General features: G+C 50.8%; 1 protein-coding gene across 4 annotated transcripts in view; it reads left to right on the top strand.

Moving 5' to 3' along the window:
* PIEZO1 (piezo type mechanosensitive ion channel component 1 (Er blood group)) overlaps nt 1–21707 on the top strand; it is a 173349-nt gene that overhangs the window by 137544 nt on the left and 14098 nt on the right. For 3 of the 4 annotated variants that reach the window (XM_020989160.2, XM_078149385.1, XM_078149383.1), the window contains 19 exons: nt 952–1152; nt 1763–1967; nt 2244–2348; nt 4207–4360; nt 4877–5120; nt 5268–5364; nt 5835–6003; nt 8518–8607; nt 8888–8973; nt 9578–9649; nt 12835–12935; nt 13856–13964; nt 14363–14398; nt 15146–15318; nt 18008–18123; nt 18486–18698; nt 19875–20133; nt 20474–20662; nt 20946–21255. In XM_020989160.2, the coding sequence (XP_020844819.1) occupies nt 952–1152; nt 1763–1967; nt 2244–2348; nt 4207–4360; nt 4877–5120; nt 5268–5364; nt 5835–6003; nt 8518–8607; nt 8888–8973; nt 9578–9649; nt 12835–12935; nt 13856–13964; nt 14363–14398; nt 15146–15318; nt 18008–18123; nt 18486–18698; nt 19875–20133; nt 20474–20662; nt 20946–21255 (2929 nt within the window). The remainder of the gene's footprint in view (nt 1–951; nt 1153–1762; nt 1968–2243; nt 2349–4206; nt 4361–4876; nt 5121–5267; nt 5365–5834; nt 6004–8517; nt 8608–8887; nt 8974–9577; nt 9650–12834; nt 12936–13855; nt 13965–14362; nt 14399–15145; nt 15319–18007; nt 18124–18485; nt 18699–19874; nt 20134–20473; nt 20663–20945; nt 21256–21707) is intronic. The other variant, XM_078149384.1, reaches the window with a different exon arrangement.

The following is a 21707-nucleotide window of genomic DNA, read 5'->3' on the forward strand; positions in this document are numbered from 1 at the left end:
GACCAAAGGTCATGTGGTCAGATCCTTAAACCTAACAGCAGAGGAGACCTGTGCTATGTGGAAGGAAAGCTACTGTTTTTCAAACTGGGTGACTTTGGGCAAGAAGGTTATTCAGCCCTCTGAACTTCAGAAAGAGTATCTGGAGCCAAAAGATCTGTGTTCAAATCCTGACTTGACTCTTTGCTATCTGTGTGAAGCTGGGCCAGGCCTCATTTTCCTCACCAGTAAAATGGGGATGTTGGACTGGCTGATCTCTATAGTCCCTTTTGTCACTTTATCTGTAAGATGGAGTAATAGTACCTACTCTGCCAAGGTGGTTCAGTGGATAGAGTGCTGGGCCTGGAGTCACAAAGAACTGAGTTCAAATCCTATCTCAGACACTTAGGTAGCTATGTGATAACCTCTACTTCAGTTTCTTCATCTGTAAAATAGGGATAATCATAGTGTCTACCTCTCAGGGTTGTTGTGACAATCAAATGAGATAGTAATTATAAAAGTGCTTAGCACAGTGCCAGGTATACAGTAAGCATTATATAAATGTTAGCTGTTATTATTATTATTGAAACTAATTATATTATATATAATGTATTATATATATACATATTATAAATAAATATTATATATATATGAAACTAATAATAATAATAATAGTTATTACTAGCACTCACATGTTTTGCCAAGCTCTTTACTATATTATCTCATCTGAGCCTCACAATAACCCTGTGAAAGAAGGTCTATAATTACCCCCATTTTACAGATGGGAACATTAAGGCTGAGAATCGGTTGTAGGATCTAATTAAGTGACTGAATGGATGTGAAGGTGCTTTGAAAAGCCACAGGGGCTTTCTAAAGGAGAGGTACTATTACTGTTACTAATTGACGTCAGCCTCAGCCACTGGCCAGAGACAGGCACCAGACAGCCCCACACTGACCGAGCCCCCTTGTCTCCAGAACCACCTGCTGATTCTCCTCTTACTGGTGTTTGAGGCCATTGTGTACAGACGCCAGGAGTATTACAGAAAACAGTACCAGGTGGCCCTGCCCCCTGCCCAGATCATCTGCCCTGATGGCACCCGCCACCACCTGGACAAGGGCCTCCTCAGCTGTGCCAAGTACTTCATCAACTTCTTCTTCTATAAGTTTGGCCTGGAGGTGAGTGAGCTTGAGCTGACCGGCCATGGACAGGCTCATGCGGGGACAAGGAGGATGCCGAGGTGCCCCTACAGTGCGGCCCTAGGGCTCCTGCAGGCCCAAGGCTGAGGGGGGCATGGGGCAGCTGAATGATCATTTTCTGAGCTCATTAGGCTGACTGGACTTGGTTTCCTTGCTAAGCCGGGATCACCTTGTCCTTGGACGTTCAGCATCTCCCAGGCTGCCTCTGACTCCCATCCCACTAGGACTCTCAGTGACCCTCCACACTCCTAGTGTCCTGTCCCATCACAGCAATCGAACTCCAGAGAAGAGCAAGCAGAGACAGAGGGCTTTTGTTTTTGTAGCCCTGCTTCCTGGTTTCTTTTAAGCCCATCGTAATTTAGCTTGAGACTTAGAGAATCAATGAAGGGATAAAGAGCGGGGAGGGAGAGAAAACAGGTTTTTGTTCATTGAAAAAAAAATTAATTTTTTTTAAAAAGGGCTCTAGGGTCAGGCTAGGCGAGGGCTGACCTGTTACATTTGTGCCAGGCTCTGTGCCCATCCTTGTACCCCTCAACACTGCGTCCCCTCCCGCACCCCCCCACAGCAGCCTTATTTTCCCTGCCTCCAGATCTGCTTCCTGATGACGGTAAACGTGATTGGCCAACGCATGAACTTCATGGTGATCCTACACGGCTGCTGGCTGGTTGTCATCCTCACTCGCCGGCGCCGGGAGGCCATTGCCCGCCTCTGGCCCAACTACTGCCTCTTCCTGGCCTTCTTCCTGCTTTACCAGTATCTGCTGTGTGTGGGCATCCCCCCTGCCCTCTGCATTGGTGAGGGGTGTGTGTGTGTGTGTGTGTGTAAAAGAGGCAGAGCAGGCACTCCCCTTGGGTGGCAGGGAGGGATTATTGCAAAACTCCTCTTTCCCTAAGGGGCAGGAATTGGGCAAGGAAAGCGGGAAAGGCAGCATGAAGGGGAGAACCTCTGGGAAACAGAGAAGGAGCCCCAGGGCTGAGGGAGGCTCTGGGGGGTGGGTGGGGGACGGTCCAACTTGAAGCAGCCTCAGCCCTTGGAAGCCCCATGCATGGAGACATGTACCTTGCCTTCAGATTACCCGTGGCGCTGGAGCAACGCCATTCCCATGAACTCTGCGCTCATCAAGTGGCTGTACCTGCCCGATTTCTTCATGCGTCCCAACTCTACCAACCTCATCAGTGAGTGGCCATGTACACTTGCCCTGAGAGCCTCCTCTCCACAGCTGGGACTCCTTGTAGAGATGCCCCATGCCCAAGGAATGCCAGTGGGGTGGTAGCGGATAAAGCCTCAAAATGGGAGACCTAGGTTATTGTTATTGGTTATTATTAATGATGGTGGCAGCTAAGGGGCAGCTAGGTGGTGCAGTAGATAGAACACTGAGTTGGGAGTCAGGAGGACTCATCTTCATGAGTTCAAATCTGGTCTTAGACACTGGGTAGCTGGGTGATCCTAGTTTCCTCATCTGTCAAGTGAAGGATTTGGATTTGGTGGCCTCTCTGGTCCCTTTTGGCTCCAAATTTAAGATCTCATGGGAGAAAATAAGAATGAAATATTAGTAGAGTGATAGCAGCCCTCCGTCCTCTGCTGTCCTATTGGAGTGTGGAGGTGGGGCTTTTCACCTGTGATGAACTGTGTGTCTGTTACCTGAGGACCAATCTGGCTAAGTTCCAAGGGCCTCTTCACCAGGTTGGCCACGGGGCCATCATTAGTCACACTGGAGCTGTGTACGATTCAGGGCCATGGAGCATCCACACTGTTGAGACCATGGCTCCTTGAAACGATGACATATTCTTGTTATATAATGATAATACTATAGCCATTTCTGCAGTACTTTGCAGTTTACAAAGTACTTTTTTCTAGTAACAAGTTGGGTAGGGTAGGAAGTATAAGTCCCTTGGGCCGCTGAGCTTCTAATCCTAGCTCTGACATTCTCTAGATGTGGGGCCTTGGATAAGTCACTTCTCTGACTGTCTTTACTCATCTGAGAAATGGGGAGAAGAATCCCTGCCTTGCTGTCCTCACCAAGTTAGGGTTTTTTGGGTCACATATTCTTTAATCTTCATCATGAAATCCTACTTCACATTGGTAATTAAGTATACTTTGGATGGTCTGTTTTTCCAAGTCTAGCCTTGATGATAGCCCATAGGTTTTCTTTTTCAAATTTAATTTTCCTTTTCACAATGATCAAAAATCCATTTTTCTCCCTCCTACCTCCCACCATTGGGAACTCCCGCCCCAAACCCTTGTAACAACTATTCATACTCAAACAAAAAAGATTTCCACATTGGCCACTTCCAATAACGTGTGCCTTACTCTGCACTCTGAGCCCATAATTTCTGTGTCAGGTGGCCCCCAGCATGCCTGGTCGCCAATCTTCTGAAATCATCGAATTCATCAGAGCTCTTCAGGCTTTCAAAATTGAACTCATAGAGTTGTGAGGATCAGAGGAGATTATGCATGTGAAGCTTCTTGGAAAACAAAAAATACCATCCAAATTCCGAGGCTTATTATTCCCAGCCATTTGGGCACCCAGATTTCTCTGGGTTTTTGTAGAAAACGATGTGCTGATTTAGATAATCTGCCTAATAGATAAGCCTTAATTACCTTCTACAATTATTAAAGTTATGAATTATGAATTAACAAGTCAATTTTCTATCTTGAGCTGGCAGAGAATTTTTCACTGCTGTGACAGGTGTACACACACACACACACAGAGTCACGTGTCCACATAAACTGGGAGTCCAGAGGCTAGGATTAGAAGCAGGGCCAGAGAGTATTCTGGCCTCATTCCATGCATGCCACCTTTCTAACCTGTTTCTCCCTGTGTCCTCACATACATACCTGAGGTCCAAAGGGGACTAACTGGCTTCTTCTCCCTTGATCCCCTGGGCTGGGCCCGAGCAGCCTGCTTTGTGGAAGGTCAAGGTTAGGGTCAGGCAACAGCCCCCTGCCCTACCCCCAACCCCTGGGAAGCCCTCCTCATGGCCCCAGCTGGTCCTCTATTGCTGCTCCCTCCCTTCCCTGTCTGCCCTATAGGCGACTTCCTTCTGCTGCTGACCGCCTCCCAGCAGTGGCTGGTGTTTGTGGCCGAGGGGACCGAGGAATGGCAGCACACAGCTGGACTCAACACAGACTACCTGGAGCCGCTGCGTGGGGAGCCAAACCCTGTACCCAACTTCATCAACTGCAGGTGGGCCAGCGTGCCCGCATGCCAGCCTGGGGGCAGAAGGGCAGCTGAGGAGTGGGAAGATCACAGGCCAACTAGGTTGTGAGAACTTGGTCAACATACAAACTCTCTAAACCTCAGTCTTCTCATCTGTAAAATGGGGCATATGATACCACATGGCTGAATTGGGAGGTAGTGAGTTCCTCATCGCTATAGATCTTCAAATAGAGTCTGAATGACTGGTTGCAAGAGGTGCCATGGAGGAGAATCCTGCTTTCAGCTCGATAATTTCTGAGGTCACTTTGGACTTTGAAATGCTAATTTAAAAAAAATAATTCTATGACTCTTCCCCTTTTCCACTATGAATCTCACTTTGGGGGAAAAACTGCCCACTTATGGCCATGTCTCAGTGATGGCACGCTGGGCATGTTGTAGAACCTGTACAGCACAGGCTGCCAGCCTGGCATTTGTCCAGTGCCAGAGCTGGGGGCTGGTCCCTCCAAGGCTGACCCTTCCCCCTACCCTTGCTCCACCCCATAGGTCCTACCTGGACATACTGAAAGTAGCTGTGTTCCGCTACCTCTTCTGGCTTGTGCTGGTGGTGGTGTTCATCACGGGCGCCACCCGCATCAGCATCTTTGGCCTGGGCTACCTGCTCGCCTGTTTCTACCTGCTGCTCTTTGGGACCTCCCTGCTGCAGAAGAGCACCAAGGCACAGCTAGTGCTGTGGGACTGCCTTATTCTGTACAACGTCACCGTCATCATCTCCAAGAACATGCTTTCGGTGAGCCAGGGCCTTTCCAGCTGCTGCCTTGGCCCGCCCAGGCTGCTCGCTGCCTGAGGCCTCCTCCTGCCCTAGGGACCCTCTGCCCTTACCAGGAGGAGCCCTCGTCCAGACAGCCTCATCCTCCCTTCCCCTTCTCTCTTGCAGCTCCTTTCCTGCGTCTTTGTGCAGCAAATGCAGAATAATTTTTGTTGGGTCATCCAGGTCTTCAGCCTGGTGTGCACAGTTAAAGGCTACTACGACCGTGAGTGAAGAGAGGGGAGAATGATGCGGGGGGGGGGGGAGGGGTAGGGGTGGAGGGTGGGGGGTGCTGGCACTAACTAGCATTCACATAGAGCTTGCAAACCACTTGAAAATGTTCTCTCATTTGGAAAGAGGGTGAAAAGAGGGAGCTGGAGCCCTGGTGTTTGTCGGCTGGGGAGAAGCCAGGAGCCCTCCCCAGGCTTCCAGATACAGACAGGGGGAGAGGCTCCAGCTGCTAACCCAGAGGGCCTTCAGCGAGCTCCCCTACAGCATTGTGGGTTCTAGATTTGTGGGAGACCAGGAGAAAGGGGGAGATGTGAATGAAATGGGAGACTCCTGATGTGTGTGTGTGTATGTGTGTGCGCGCGCGTGCACACACGTGCACACTTGTATGTGAGGTTTGGGGAGAGTCAGGATATTTACTTTGGCATGAGGCTGGATAACCCGAGTTCTGGGCTCCTGTCTCTTTAGCCAAAGACATGAGCAAGGACCAGGACTGTATCCTGCCCGTGGAGGAGGCCGGCATCATCTGGGACAGCATTTGCTTCTTCTTCCTCCTTCTGCAGCGCCGCATCTTCCTTAGTTACTATTTCCTGCATGTCATGGCTGACCTTAAGGCCACAGCACTCCAAGCTTCCAGGTGCGGAGAAAGGGAAGGAGAGGCACAAGGGATATTCCTAAGACGTTGTGACTTCTGCCTCTGTTTGAGATTCCATGGAATGCCAATCAAAGGCTGTTGTTCCTTCTGGGTATTGTTAGGGAAGTCCAAGTAAGGCACCCAATGGGAAATGATACCTTGATGATTGACTTGTTGTTCAAACTCAACCAACTGAGTCAATCAATCCATCAGTCAACAAGGATTTATTAAGAGGCTTTATCTCATAACATGCAATTCCACATAATTGTACTTTTTTTCTATCTAAAATTCATCTTTTTGCTAAACAACAGAGTAAAAGATATTAATACATTACATTTAAACATGATATTCAAGCAACATTTAAAGAAATACAAATATTTAAGTACAATACAAAACTTGAACTATTCTCAAATGTGGCTCAATTTGAAACCGCGTCATGTAATGGAAAAAACACCAAATAGAAGTCAAGACCTGGATTGTAGCTCAGCTACTTACTACTTGGGTGATCTTGGGCGGGCTACTTCCCTGGTCTTTAAAATGAGCATGGTGGATGAGATGATCTCTGAGGTCCCATCCGGCTATGATGCTGTGGCCTTGGTTTTCTTCCACATTTGAGTAAAATACAATTTACTTACGGTGTCCCTTTCTTTGTGACCCTAACACTTCGCCAGATCTTAATTTCTGCTCCAGGCTTCACCCCCTGCCCCACTCCAGGCTCCAGGACCGTCATTATTTAACTATTCCCCCCATCCCTAACTGGCTGTTGGCTAGAGGCAAAATTATCTTTTATCCAGTTCTAAGAAAGCCAAAGCGCTCAGGAATTTTGCCTCTTCCCCATCCATGTCCGGAAGAAAGAGAATGATTCCTGGCATGTGACTTCCTTGTGACTCCTCAACCTGTCGGTGTTTCCTCTGCCAGACCAGCATCTCTTCCTCAGCCCTCTACCTTTTAAACTAATAGAATCGCAGAATTGTTCCCTTAAACTGAAAGGGAATGCTGAGCTCATCTAGTGCAATTTCCAGATGAGGAAACAGAAGCCTAAGGAGATTAACTAGTTTATCCAATAGTCACTCCATTAATACTGATTTACATTGAAGGCTTATGTTAATTTTTATTCACCACCAGACCTACACTTGGATTTTATATAATTATTGTATTATACACATATTATTATATGAACATTATAGCCAATATAGTGGATATAATTTTTTAATATTGGATGTAACATTTTGTAAAATGCTTAATTAGTACAAAATATATGAACGCTGGAGACTACATGGTTGGATAGATATAGAGATTTCTCCATAGAGACTGAGGGGATTGGGCAGGGACAGATTAAGAGCAGATAAACTCCCTTCTCTCACTGTTGAGAGTTCAGGACTCAGAGTCCCCAGAGATTCCAGATGTGGTCCCCCTCCCCTTGCCCCATAGTGGGCTATGCTTGAAGCTGCTGCAGATTTGGGGCATCTCCCTTGAAGGTGGATAGTACACTGTCTGTCTCTAGAGGGTCAGCCCAAGGGCAGTTGCAAGGCAGCTCTGAAAGATAATTCTCTGACCTCTGTCTCTCTACCTTCTATGTAGAATCTGGGATTTCTGAGGGCCAGGGGATTAAGGGTGAACTGATTTGATCTGGCACACCAACTCTGCGCTCATCACCATGCTGAGCTCTCTAGGGACACAGAGACATGGAGGACTTGATCCCTGCTTCAGGGGCATAGATGGATAGATAGATAGATAGATAGACAGATAGATAGATAGATAGATAGATAAGTATTTATTAAGCACCTACTATAAGCCAGGCACTGTGCTGAGTTCTTAGGATACCGATACAAGCAAAGAAGACCCATCTCTGTGCTCAAGGAACTTCTATTCTACTGGTGGGAATCCTGCAGCCTCGAGGCTACATGTGGTCCTCTAGGGTCTGGGGCTGCAGGTTCCCTATGCCATTCTATTCTAATAGGTGAAGATAGCACATAAAAGGAAACTAGAAAGTAGACCGGGGTGGGGGGGGGCCAAAAGTTAGTTTCAAAGGGGCATGATGAAGAGATTGTAAGAAGTGACAGTGGTTCAGTCTTGGAGGCCTGGTTCCTGGCAAAAGGCTCATCTATCAGAGCTGGAGGGAGCCTGGATAGGGGCTGAAGACAAAATAATGCTAGTAACTAGATACTAATTAAAGGCAGTGGGGTTTCAGAGAAGGGGAGGGTCAACCTGTACTGGAGGGGGTTTCAGGAAGGCTACCTTGAAGAAGTAGGAGTAGCCCTGATGCACTGTGAGGATTTGGAGAAGCAGAGAGGAAGAGTGAAAGGCATTCCAAGCCAGGGAACAGCCTGAGCAGAGGGGTTGGAGATGGGAAAGGGTATGGTTTTGGGGAAGTTAAGGGGTGCCGGAGACGATGAGGTGGCCAGCTGATGTGGAGTGGTCCCAGACTGCCACGGTGGAGCCCTTTCCCCTGCAGACCTGGCCGAGGTGAGGAAGGGTCCCTGACATCCCGGAGCCTTTCTCTTTTTCTCTCTCTAGGGGCTTCGCTCTGTATAAGGCCTCCATCCTTAAGAGCATCAATTTCCATCGGCAGGCAGAGGAGAAGTCCTTGGCGCAGCTGAAAAGACAGTAAGCATTCTCTCTGTCCCCCCCAGACTGGAACAGCTACGGGGTCTTTGAGGTAGAAGCTGGCAAGTGGTTCAATAGCATCAGCCTTGGGGGCAGCTGTCCCAGCAAGAAGAGCAAAGTGGTTTTGAATAGAGGGAGAGTGGTCCACATAACCATCTCTGAAATGGATCAGGGCTGTTGACCATTTGGGAGGGGAAAAATAGAGCACGATCTGATTGAATTGAACTGAGCTAAACCAGAGGAATGGTTTCGAGAGCACTTTGACCTTTTCTTCTGCTAGGATGGAAAGGATCCGGGCCAAACAGGAGAAGCATCGCCTGGGGAGGACATCCGGTGAATGCCCCACGGATCCCGATCAAGATCCAGGTGAGAGCCAGTCCTGCCGAGGGGGCCCCTTGGAGGACTGCACATTCATCCTGAGGGTGGGGACCAGATCTAACTACTGCACTTCCCCACCAATCCTCACCCCACCTCCATGCCACCTCCAATCTGCCACGTCAACCATTATGCCACAGAGATGACCAAGGACCCGTTGGGGATCAGCTGCAAAGGAGCAGCTTACTGCCTGGGCTAAGGCACTGAGCTGAGAGTTCTGCTGGGCACTGCCCACCTTGCCGAATGTCTTGTTCTTCTGTATGACCCTGTGTGTCTGTCTGTGTTGTACGGCCCTTCCCACACAGGCCATGTGACAAGGCAGAACCAACCTCAGAAGCACATGCGCACATACACACATGCCCAGAGTCAGATGCCCACTTACACATAATCTGAATCAAAGAGGGCATCACTAGTCTGTGTTCCAGACTCATCCTGCCCCACGTCTTCTCCCTTCCCCTAAGTAGCTGGCCCACAATACAGGGTCTTCTGGAGTCACCATTCCCTCATGGTCTTGTACTACCCTCTGCCTCCTGGTAGCCATGCTCCCTCAGCCCTGTACAGCACATTTCACACTCTCATCATGCACATTCTGCAGAGCCAGGTGGCCCGAGCGGCTCTTCCCAACCCAGAAGGCGATGGTGGCGGCCCTGGTTAGACCATGCCACAGGTACAACTTCCTCCTCCCTGGCTGGAACCTTAGCGGACCTGCTGTCCAGCCCCAGCCCCGCAATACTAACTAGAGGTGCTCCCTTCTTTCCTGCAACTAGGAGCCCCTGACTTAGCATGACCTTCCCTTCCTTGGTGGCAGAGCTCCCAATAACTTGAATCTTCCCTTTCTCTTCCTCTCTTTTTCTCTCTCCTCTCTCTTTTTCTTTCTTCCTCCTTTCTCTCTTCTTTTCCACTTTCTCTGGGACCCATCTTCCCACACATAAACACACACACACACATACACACACATATGAAAAGACTGACTAAGAGTAAAAGTGATGACCAGGAACCCACGTGGTGGTCGTGATGGGCTAGCCTCATTTCCTTTTTGACACAGTTATTAAACAAGTAGATGAGAGGGATGCTGTGGATGCAGTAAGCCTAGATGTGAGCTGAGCTTTTGATAAAGTGTTCCAAACTATTCTCATAGAGAAAATGGAAAGATATAGCTTGGATGAGAATACAACTGGATGAATTTGTAACTGGAGAAAGAAATGGCGAACTACTCCAGGATCTTTGCCAAGAAAACACCAAATGGGGTGGTGAGGAGTCGGACATGAGTGAACATTGTAATTGGATATAACTTAGATGTCTGGACTCTTAAGAGTAGCTGTTGGTGGGGGTGTTTTGTGTCATTGTGGAGAGTGTCCAGTAGAGGGCAGCCAGAATGGTGAAAGGCTCTGAGTCCCCATCATGTGAGGATGGGTTGGAGAAACTAAGTATGTTTAGCCTAAAGGAGAGAAGAGTCCTGGGGAGTCATGATAGTTGTCCTCCAGTATTTGAAGGGCTATCAGGGCTTAGTCTGGCATCATTTGGCCACAGGGGACAGCTGGGAGTATTAGGTAGGAATTGCAAAGGTGCCAAATTAGGCTCAATGTCAGGAAAAACTTCCCAAGTGTTAGAACTGCCCTAAAGTGGGATGGGCAGCCTGGATAGAGGATGAGTCTCCCTGCAGAGGCTGGGTGATTACTTGTCAAGTATGTTAAAATGGAAATTCCTTTTGGAACTGGGTTAGATTAGATAGTTGCTGAGGTCCTTTCCAACTCTCAAATTCTGTGTAAAGATGATCTTAAGCATCCCTTCCGGTTTGAGCATTGTATGCACTCAATAATATATATATATATATATATATATATTATATATATATATATATATATTGATATCATTTGTTTTCACATCACCTAAACTTCCCCTCTGCCTTTCCCCTCTTCTTTCCCAAAGAGCCTGTATATTTCCTTAAGAGTTTTTTCAAAAAGTCTTCTCCACTCTTTCCTTTCCTTGATTCTCTCTCCTTGCCTCTCTCCCTCTTTCCCTTCCTTCTTTTCTCGATCCTCTGGTCTCTGTGTTTAGCGTGGGACTAGGTCTGCTGAGTGCTCCCATCTTCCCTTGATCCTCACCTTGTCCCTCTCCTTGCCCCAGTCTTTAGCCCTGTCCTTGTCCTAGTCTTTGGCCCTGTCCTTGTCCCAGTCTTTGGCTCTGTCCTTGTCCCAGTATTTGACCCTGTCCTTGTCCCAGTCTTTGACCCTGTCTTGTCCCAGTCTTTGGCTCTGTCCTTGCCCAGTCTTTGACCTGTCCTTGTCCCAGTCTTTGGCTCTGTCCTCGTCCCAGTCTTTGACCCTGTCTTTGTCCCACTCCTTGGCTCTGTCCTTGTCCTAGTCTTTGACCCTGTCCTTGTCCCAGTCTTTGACCCTGTCCTTGTCCCAGTCTTTGGCTCTGTCCTTGCCCCAGTCTTTGACCCTGTCCTTGTCCCAGTCTTTGGCTCTGTCCTCGTCCCAGTCTTTGACCCTGTCTTTGTCCCACTCCTTGGCTCTGTCCTTGTCCTAGTCTTTGACCCTGTCCTTGTCCCAGTCTTTGACCCTGTCCTCGTCCCAGTCTTTGACCCTGTCCTTGTCCCAGTCTTTGACCCTGTCCTTGTCCCAGTCTTTGGCTCTGTCCTTGTCCCAGTCTTTGACCCTGTCCTTGTCCCAGTCTGACTCTGTCCTTGTCCCACTCTTTGGCTCTGTCCTCGTCCCACTCTTTGGCTCTGTCCTTGTCCCAGTCTTTGACCCTGTCCTTGTCCCAGTCTGACTCTGTCCTTGTCCCAGTCTTTGGCTCTGTCCTTGTCCCAGTCTTTGACCCTGTCCTTGTCCCACTCTTTGGCTCTGTCCTCGTCCCAGTCTTTGGTTCTGTCCCTGTGCCCATCCCTGTCTGCTTTGATTTGCTGCTGATACCCCTGGTGCTGTGACTGCCACTGCCTCCCCTTGCCTCCAGCTGCCTTGCTAGGCTATGCATGACACATGTGCTTTCTCCTCACCATCCCCGCTCTGGACCCAATCGTTCATCAGAGAAGCCAGAGGGAGAATCGGGAGATCAGACAACAAGGTGGGGTTGAGAGAGCAGAGGAGCTACCCTTGATTCTTGCTTCTTATTAAAACCACCCAATGAAATTGGCTGCCTTGAAAATTAAGGAGGGAAGAGCAGAAACCCTTCACAGGTTCTGTCTTGGGCAACATCCTGCGGAAGGGTGACCCTCCCTCAGTTTCCCCCTTAGGGTAAATGATCCTTATCCCTGGAGTTTTCCAGGCCCAAAAGACCAGGATTTATAGCACTATCAACACCTCTAGCCCTTCCTCATTTTCACCCCTATAGAGAGTTCAGTGGCAGACCTCATTTGCTCCTCTTATCTCTTCTCAGGTGGGCAAGGCCAATTCTAGGTCAGGCACTTGGGAAATTAGTAGAAATAATAGTACTACTTGATAATAATACTACTGCTTTTGCTAATCCCTCCCACCTTTTATAGGTCTCTAAGGTTTGTGAATAGCCCTGCATACGTTATCCCACTTGATCCTCACAATGCCCCTTTGAGATAGCTACAATGGCTGACATTATTCCCATTTTGCTGATGAGGAGACTGAGGTTCAGGAAAGGGAAATGACTTGTCCAGAGTCATACATCTAGAAAGCTGCCCACAGCTCCCCTTCCTTTGTGGAATGGACCCAAGTTAACTCTTAAAAGTTGACCCATTTCAGCTCTTCCTACCTACCTACAGCTCTACTCTAAGCTAGGAGAGGTGGGTAGTGCCAGGGGCAGAGCAGGGAGGGAAGGAGCTAGGATCCCAGTCCTGGGCCAGACCAGGACTGTATCCCTTGTCCCCCTTCCCCACAGTGATCCACTCTGGGGATTACTACCTGTTTGAGTCTGACAGTGAGGAAGAGGAGGAGGCGCTGCCTGAGGACCCCAGGCCTTCATCACAGAGTGCCTTCCAGGTCAGTCGGGCAGAAGACCAGAGAGGAAGGGTGGGGGATGGTGGGGTGTCTCACTCCAAAGTTCTGATATCCTTTCTGCCTCCCATCCCAAGCCCTTCTCTGATAATTCTAAGGGGATCTGTTTTGCTTTCCTGGTACTTACCTAGAGCACCTCTGACAGAGGCTGGTTCTCTCTTGAATAAGCCAGTCCCCATTGCACATATTGGTTACAAGGGTTTTGTTTTCCTTTGTTTTTTGTTTTGTTTTGCTGGAGAGAGAAATAATAAAAGCTTGTGAAGTGAAAAATTAAATTAAAAAACAAAACCAAAAACCAACAACCATGCATCTCCTCTCCAGGCTCCCTGTGTCAATACCTGTTCAACAAGCAGTTATTAGTGGTCGTGCTGGGCCCATGGGAGAGAGGGAGAAGCATGAGAGACAGGGACCCTTCCTTCACAATCAGCCAATCCACATTTAGTAAGCACCTGTGAGGGGCCAGGCACTGTGCGAAGCACTGGGGATACACATAGGAAAAAGAAAGACAGTCCCTGACCTCAAAGAGTTTTTGTTGTCTCCCCCATCTGACTGAAAGCTCCTTGAGGGTAAGGATTATCTTTTGACTCTTTTGTATCCTTGGTGCTTAGCATAGTGCCTGGCACAAGATAGGTGCTTAATAAATGTTTGACCTACGTTCAAATCCTGGCTACCTATGCAACTGTAGGCGACCTCTTTGGGTCTCATTTTTTTTTTTAATTTGTGAAATGAAGAGGTCAGGCCAGGTGGTCACTGAAGGTCTCTTCTAGTTTCCTATCTAGGGTCCTAGAGGTGTTTATGAATGAGCCCCATCCAAGAGAGAATGATAGATACCAAGGCAGGCAATTTGCTTGCACCCCACCTACACATGCGTGTAAGTCCCCCTCGCGTTTTTCCCTTGGCCACAGCTGGCGTATCAGGCATGGGTGACCAATCCTCAGACTGTCTTGAGAAGACGGCGGCAGGAACAGCAGCTCCAAGAGGCTGGGGGAGCCCCCTCGACTGGGGCCCTGGAAGGTAAGGGGGGCAGTGGGATGGGGAGGGGAAGGAGGGACTGAAGCATGCTGGCCTGCGGATTAAGCACCGGTCGGGAACAAAGGGCCTTTTCTGCCCTTGGCCAACCTGCTCCCCATTCCCATCCCCTTCCTTTCTCTGATGGGGAGCTCCCAGCCATCTCTACCACTGTCTCTGCCTGACCCACCCTGGGACATGGGATTGGCCTGCATGGAATGGGCAGGTCCAACACTCTGTGTGTGGGTGAGTGTGTGGGTGTGTGCGAGTGTGTGGGTGGGTGTGAGTGTGTGGGTGAGTGTGTTGGGGTTAGCGCTGGCTCCCCATGTTGGACGCGTAGGAGGCACTTGGGAAAACTTGAGTGACTTGAATTGACCTGCTTCTCTATCCACATGTCCACCCAGAGTCTGAGCTGTCAGGGAGCCAGGAAGAGGTGCCAGGTGAGTGACAGCAGAGGGAGCTCTGCTTCCTTGGTGGGTTCTGTGAGGTCTCAGTACGGTGCCCATTTGTCAGGCGGGCAGTGAAAGTGGCTCGGGTACCCCAGCTTAGTAGTAGGATACACACACTGACCCATGTCCTCTGCCCCCTGAAAGACTCTCTGGCCCCCGGGAGCCTGCAGCCAGCCCCAAAGCATCACTGCTCCACCTTAGGTGCTCAGGAACATGGCCACCCCCACCCCCACCCCCGCCTCCTGCAGCTAGCTGAGAAGTTGGTGGGGGCACATGAGCAATTCCACCCCTAAGAGCAGGAATGAGTCTGTGACCTGGCATATGCCATCCATATGGTCAAACCCCAAACACAGAAATAAGACATCTCCCAGCCCAGGTCTGACCCAGGGACCATCTGGGAATGAGAAATGGGGCCACCTAGGTCTTAAGTTGCCTTAAAACTAGTACAGGGGAAAGAACACTGACTCTGGAGTCAGAGGACTTGGGATCAAGTTCTACCTATGAGATTTATCACCTAAGTCACCTTGGGCAAATCATTAGCTTCTCTGGGCCTCAGCTTCCCCATCTGTAAAATGAGAGAGTTGAACTAGATGACCTTCCCTCCCTGGTTCTAAGACCTTGTGCTCTGTAAGCACCTCCTTCGCGTGCTCCGCCAACTTCTAGGAGTAGGCGGGGAGGCGGGTGGGAGGAGGCTGCTCCCCTCTCCCAGACAGCTCAGGCCTCCTCCCTCCACCACAGGCAGGAACAACGTGATGCAGCGCCTCCTGAATATCCTTCACTTCCTGTGGGTGTTGGGCCAGGCCGGGGTGGATGGGCTGACCGAGTGGCTCAACACCTTCACCCGACACCACACCACCATATCCACCGTGCTTCGGGCCGAACGCTACGTCCTCACGCAGGAGCTGCTCAAGGTGCTCACAAGAGAAGGGAAGGGGGGGGCAGGAAGGGGCAGCCGTCCTAGGCACTGCTTACCTGGCTTGGGCAGGGAACGCACCACCTCCTCCTCCTCCTCTGTCTTTCTTAGACAATCCCACTTCAGTACATCCAACAAACGTCTGTTAGCAAACAGTGTTCTGTGCAGGCCCCTGCGCTAGGCCCAGGGGGAGAGCTGAGGATGAGTAAGAGATGATCCCCGCCCTCATGGAGTTTATAATCAATCAAGCAAGATGTCAGGAGCCCCCATCGGTGGTGGCCTCTACTGAGCTTCCCACTGTCAGGAGCCCCCATCACTGGTGGCTCCCGCTGAGCTTCCCACTGTCAGGAGCCCCCATCGGTGGTAGCCTCTACCAGGCTTTCTACTATCAGGAGCTCCCATCGGTGGTGGCCTCTACTGAGCTTCCCACTGTCAGGAGCCCCATCGGTGGTGACCTCTACCAAGCTTCCCACTGTCAGGAGCCCCCATTGGTGGTGGCTCCTGCTGAGGTTCCCACTGTGTCCAGCATCATTCTAGGCCCTGCAGTGAGTGGAGAGGGGAATAGTAGATTCAGTCTCTACAGGAATTCATAAGCTAATTGGAAAGAAAAGACTAACCCCCTCTCTCCCTTCCTTACCCCATCAATGAAACAGTGAGAGAAAGCTGTGCATTCAGATGGGGGAGTCTTCATACGAGCTGCATGGGAGAGGTGCAGAGGAGGGCAACAGTGAACACTGTGGCTGGGAGTAGTCAGGGAAGCTTTCTGGGAGAGGTGGGCTCGAGTTGAGCCTTGAAGGATAGGGCACAAAGAGAATTTTCCAAGCAGAACCAGCAGGGACATGAAGAAAGGCATGAGCAAAGAATGAGCGTGGTATATACAGGGGATATTGAAGAGACCAGCTTTGCTGCAGCAGACAGAGGTTGTTGTGGGGGGGGGGGGCAGAAATACCTTGGCTTCTGGTCGCCATTGCCATGGAGCCCTTGACAATGGGCCAAGATAGTCCACTGGCAGAGCTGGCCTGCTCCATTCTACCAGCCTCCCTGCGTTTTAAGGATATTCCCTCAGTGGCCCCGACAATCCCTTGGCATAGTAGGCCTTTAGGGAAGTACAGTGCCACAGGAATCAATCAATCAACATTTATTGTCTACTTAATTATTTTGTACCAGGCACTGTGCTAAGCTCTGGGGATAAAAAAAAAAAAGGCAAAAGATAGTCTTTGCCCTCAAGGAGCTTACAGGCTAATGGGAGAGACAACATGCTAACAAATATATACAAAGCAAGCTATATACAGGATAAATGGAAAATAATTAACAGGGAAAGATTAATTGGAATTAAGAGGAGTTGGGGAAGGCTTCCTGTAGAAGATAAGATTTTGGTTGTGACCTAAAGGAAGCCGGTAAAGTCAGTAGTCGGAGTGGAGAAGGGAGAGTATTCCAGGAACGGGGAACAGCCAGAGAAAACACCCAGAGCCAGGGATGGGGGTGGGTCTTGTTCCTGGAGGAGCCAGGAGGCCAGGGTCGCTGGATCTAAGAGTACATGCAGGGGAGTAAGATGTAAGAAGACTAGAAAGGTGGGAGGGGGCCAGGCTACGAAGGGCATTGAATGCCAAACAGAGCATTGGGGATTTGCTCCTGGAGCCACTGGCTTTGCAGTCAGAGGCTCTGGTTTCAAAACCTTGCGTTGTTGCTTACTGTCTGTGTGACTTTGGGCAGGTCACATGATCTTTGTAGGCCTCAGTTTCCTCATCTGTAACAGAAGAGGGTCGGTCTGAGTGATCTTTGAGGTCCTTTCTAGTGCTAAATCTATGTTTCTCATCTCTTGACTGAACTATTTCAAAAATGTCCTGTCTGGTCGCCTTGTTTTCTGACCCTTCCCTCTCTAGTCAATTAAATAACCATCAAAAGAATCTATCTAATGCATTCAAAGACTTCCACAATCATATATACATATCTATCACATATATCTATCATATATAACATATCATATATATCTATCACATAATATAATTGTTACACATATCTATCACATATAATATAGCTATCATATCTATCACATTATATCTATCACATACATCTATCATATATATCACATATATTTCATATATATATATGCATATATCTCCATAAGCACACACACACACACTCACACACAGAGGCTTATTCTGCTTCTCTGTCTTAGCAAACTGCGCGTGCCATCTCCCACCTCTGAGCGTTTGCACAGGCCCCCACCCATGCCTGGAATATACTCCTTTTTCATTTCTCCCTGCTAAAATCTTGCTTTTGCTTCAAGGGCTAACTCATGGGGCCATCCCCTCCTTGTAGCCTTCCCTGATCATCTCAACTGAAAGTAATTTCTCCTTTCCAAATTATTACTCGAGCAATTTGCCTGGATCTCAGCTTTGATCCTACCTCGATCCTCATTCCCATTGGCGTGCATGCCCCATTCTAGGTAAACTTCCTGAGGGCAGGGACTGTGTTGTTTTACTTCCTCGTATCCCCAGCACCTCGGTTTTAGTAGATACTAAAGAAATGTTTGTTGAGTGAATAAATGGAAGCACGGGCCATCCCTGAGCTGTTTCAGTGAAGCAGAGGGGTGGGCTGAGAGAGGAGAGAGGGCAGAGGAGCCCCAGGCCTGGCCCTGAGGGGTCACTGATGTCCTGCCTGACCACCCAGAGCCTTCTCCCCAGGGCGGTGACATTCAACGGGGCGTGCTCGACGGGCTGTACCTGAAGGAGGAGGAGGAGGAGGAGCTCCGGCTGCAGAGCCCCTTCAGCAGAGACTTCCAGAGCAGCATGGCTTCAAGGCAGGTGCATAGGGGGGATTTTGGGTGGGAAGGAGGGGACCGAGTTACCTGGGAGGAAGGGCTTCTTAGACCTATTCCCACCCCTCTGCACACACATACCCCTTCTTGCCCTTCCAATTCCTCAAAGCTGCTATCGTCACCACATTGGTCCCCCCTAGACAGTGACCATGAACCCCAGTTCCCATACTAACACTGGCCCTCAACCACCAACGGGCATTGGGCCAAGCCCAACATTCTCCCCGGCCTCATGACCCTTTCCCAAAGTCCCTTGGGGTTGTATATATGGTAGGAGGAAGGCCTAGAAGACCCTCCCCACGCTCCATGCTCCCTCTCTGACAGTGTCTGTCTCCCCTGCCTCACAGTGGGCGTGGGGCAGAGGAGATACTCAGCAGTGCGACTGAATACACGGGGGCCACGAGCCCCCTGACCACAGGCTACAACACCCAGAGCAACAGCGAGGAGCTCCTTGGGGCCCTAGATGTCTCTGCAGATGGAGGCTCAACCCAGGGCTCCCAAGAGCTGCTGGCGCACCCCAGCATCTGGAAAAGGACAGCGAGTGAACTGCTCTTCAACAGGTACCCTTCCCATCCTGTCCTCCCTTCACAATCCCAAACATGCAGAGTCTTGGAGGCACCTCAGGGGTCACTGGCCCCACCTAAACCACCTAAAAGGAGTCCTCTCTCCAGTGTACCTGACTGTCGGTCACCCAACCTCTGACTGAGGGACTCGCTTCTTCCTGAGGGTGCCTGCCCACTTTGGGGCAGCTACCATCACTGAGAAGTATTTTCTATCTAGGTGGAATCGGTCTCTATAGATTCTACCCATTGCTCTAGTCCCACCTTCTGGGGAGAAATAGGACAAGTCTAAGCCTTCTTTCACTTGCTGGCCCCTCTCTGGAAGACTGACCCACCTGTCTGTCACAGATCATACAAAAGTTAGAAGGGACTTTAGAGGCCATGTGGTCCGACTGTGTCATTTTACAAAGGGGGAACTGAGGCCCAGGGAGATTAAGTGGGATCTGAACTCAGGTCCTCTGATTCTAGAGCCATTGCTAATCCCTCATACCCTACTAGATTATGGGAATCCATAATCTAAGCTGAGAGAATGCCTAGGAAAACATCAGGGGCAGAAAGGGCTCCAGGCTAGGCTGTCCAGAAGGAAGCCTGAGTCAGGGAGATGGTGCAGGCACTTGGGGTCCAGCCTTGCCTGCCCTCTCGCCCTAGGAGACTGTGGCTGGATGAGGGACTGGGGGCCTAGTCAGGACTAGGCCATGGAGACACCTCCACCATCTTCCCCAACGCCTCCGCCATCCTCCCCAACGCCTCCGCCATCCTCCCCAACGCCTCCGCCATCCTCCCCAACAACGCCTCCGCCATCCTCCCCAACGCCTCCGCCATCCTCCCCAACGCCTCCGCCATCTTCCCCAACGCCTCCCTCAGCCATCCTCCCCAACGCCTCCGCCATCCTCCCCAACGCCTCCGCCATCCTCCCCAACGCCCTCCGCCATCCTCCCCAACGCCTCCGCCATCCTCCCCAACGCCTCCGCCATCCTCCCCAACGCCTCCCTCAGCCATCTTCCCCAACGCCTCCCTCTGCCATCCTCCCCAACGCCTCCGCCATCCTCCCCAACGCCTCTCGCCATCCTCCCCAACGCTCCTCGCCATCCTCCCCAACGCCTCCTCCATCCTCCCCAACGCCTCCGCCATCCTCCCCAACGCCTCCGCCATCTTCCCCAACTCCTCCTCCCTCAGGCGATTCAGGTTTGAGGAGCTGGAAGCTTCTGAGCACTTTTATGAGAGCCAGGGCCGGACCCTGAGGCTGCTACAGGCCCTCTACCTCTTTGTGGCGGCCCACTCAGAGCTAGTCTGCTACTTCATCATCATCCTCAACAACATGGTCACAGCCTCTGTTGCCTCCCTGGTGCTGCCCGTGCTGGTCTTCCTCTGGGCCATGCTGTCCATCCCCCGGCCCAGCAAGCGCTTCTGGATGACGGCCATCATCTTCACTGAGGTAGGTGGGCCTGCCCGTAGGGTTTAGAGCCAAAGACTTTTGGAGCTAGAGGCGACCTCAGAACACAGAATGTATGAACTAGAAAGGGCTTAGAACACAGAATGTCAGAGTTGAGAGGGCAAGGATCCTACGAGAGAAAATAGCAGAGCTGGAGGGGGCCTTAGAACCTAGCATGTCAGGGAATGTCAGACTGGGAGGGCCCTTAGAACACAGCGCGTCAGAGAGGTCAGTGAGGCAGGGGAGCTGAGTCAGGTGGCGGGCTGAGCGGAGGTGGGAAGCACTAGCCCCTGGCGGGTGGTGGTGGCCGTGTGCCTGGAGCTTCCTCTCCTCTCCTGGGCAGGTGATGGTAGTGACCAAGTACCTGTTCCAGTTCGGCTTCTTCCCCTGGAACAGCTCCTCCGTGCTGCGGCGCTATGAGAACAAGCCCTACTTTGCGCCCAGAATCCTGGGCCTGGAGAAGACGGACAGCTACATCAAGTATGACCTGGTCCAGCTGCTGGCCCTCTTCTTCCACCGCTCCCTGCTGCTGGTGAGCCCTGGCTAGGGTGGGGGAGGGGGCAGGCAGGCAGGACCCTCCGTCTTAGCCCCCTCACCTCCACCTGGAGAAGAGTCTTGAGGTCAGGGGTCACTGCGCTCACGGGTCGGACGGGCCTGGACCCGTCTGGTCAGTGTACGTGCCCAGAACACGAGGTGGAGAGGTCCAGGGTTAGGGCCCCGGCACAGTCTCTGGGAGCCTGTGGGTTTTAGCTGCCTTGCCCATCGTCCCAGGGGACACCAGGGGCTCACTGCGGCCCTTCCCACTCCCTCCTCAGTGCTACGGTCTGTGGGACCACGAAGGGGACACGTTTACCAAGGAGCAGGGCCAAGCGGAAGGCCACGAGAAGCCGGTGTTGGAGGAGGAGGCCGGGCCAGCGCTGGTGACTCAGGAGGAGGTGGGAGGAGGGGCCCAGGACCAGCTGCAGGTTCGGGAGGGAGCCCAGGCTGAAGACGAAATCCAGGTCGAGGACGGGAGCCAGGCCGGCGCCCCTGCTCAGGCTGAAGGAGCCAGGGATACGAGACGACTCAGCCTTCGGTTTAGAAGGAAGAAGAAGAGCCAAGAGGCCGCGGGGCCGGCGGCCATCGGTATCACCCTCACGCTTCCCCTTGACATCCCCAGGAGCATCCCTCCAAACCTCACCAAGCACCATCCCATTTCCTACTGTTTTACAGCCTCCTGGCTTCGAATGCCAACTCTGAAACTCCCTACCTGGCTATCCCGAGGCACATCATTGAACATTTCTTGGCCTCAGTTTCTTCTGCTTTTAAAATGAGTCTGGGGCAGTGGATAGAGCACCAGCCCTGGAGTCAGGAGGAGCTGAATTCAAATCCTGGCTGTGTGACCTTGGGCATGTCACTTAACCCCACTGCCTAAAAAAAAAAAATTAAACAAATAAGTAAAATAAGTGGGTTGGACTAGGTCAGGAGTTCTTAATTGGTGGTCTGGTGAAACCTAGAGATTCCTTCTCAGAATGTCTTTAAATGCATAAAATCAAATACAGAAGATTACAAAGGAAAACAAAGTTTGGTATAGATAA

The sequence above is a fragment of the Phascolarctos cinereus genome, unplaced genomic scaffold (genome assembly GCF_003287225.1).
Source record: "Phascolarctos cinereus isolate Bilbo 61053 unplaced genomic scaffold, phaCin_HiC Scaffold_2;HRSCAF=192, whole genome shotgun sequence".
Taxonomy (NCBI): Eukaryota; Metazoa; Chordata; class Mammalia; order Diprotodontia; family Phascolarctidae; genus Phascolarctos; species Phascolarctos cinereus.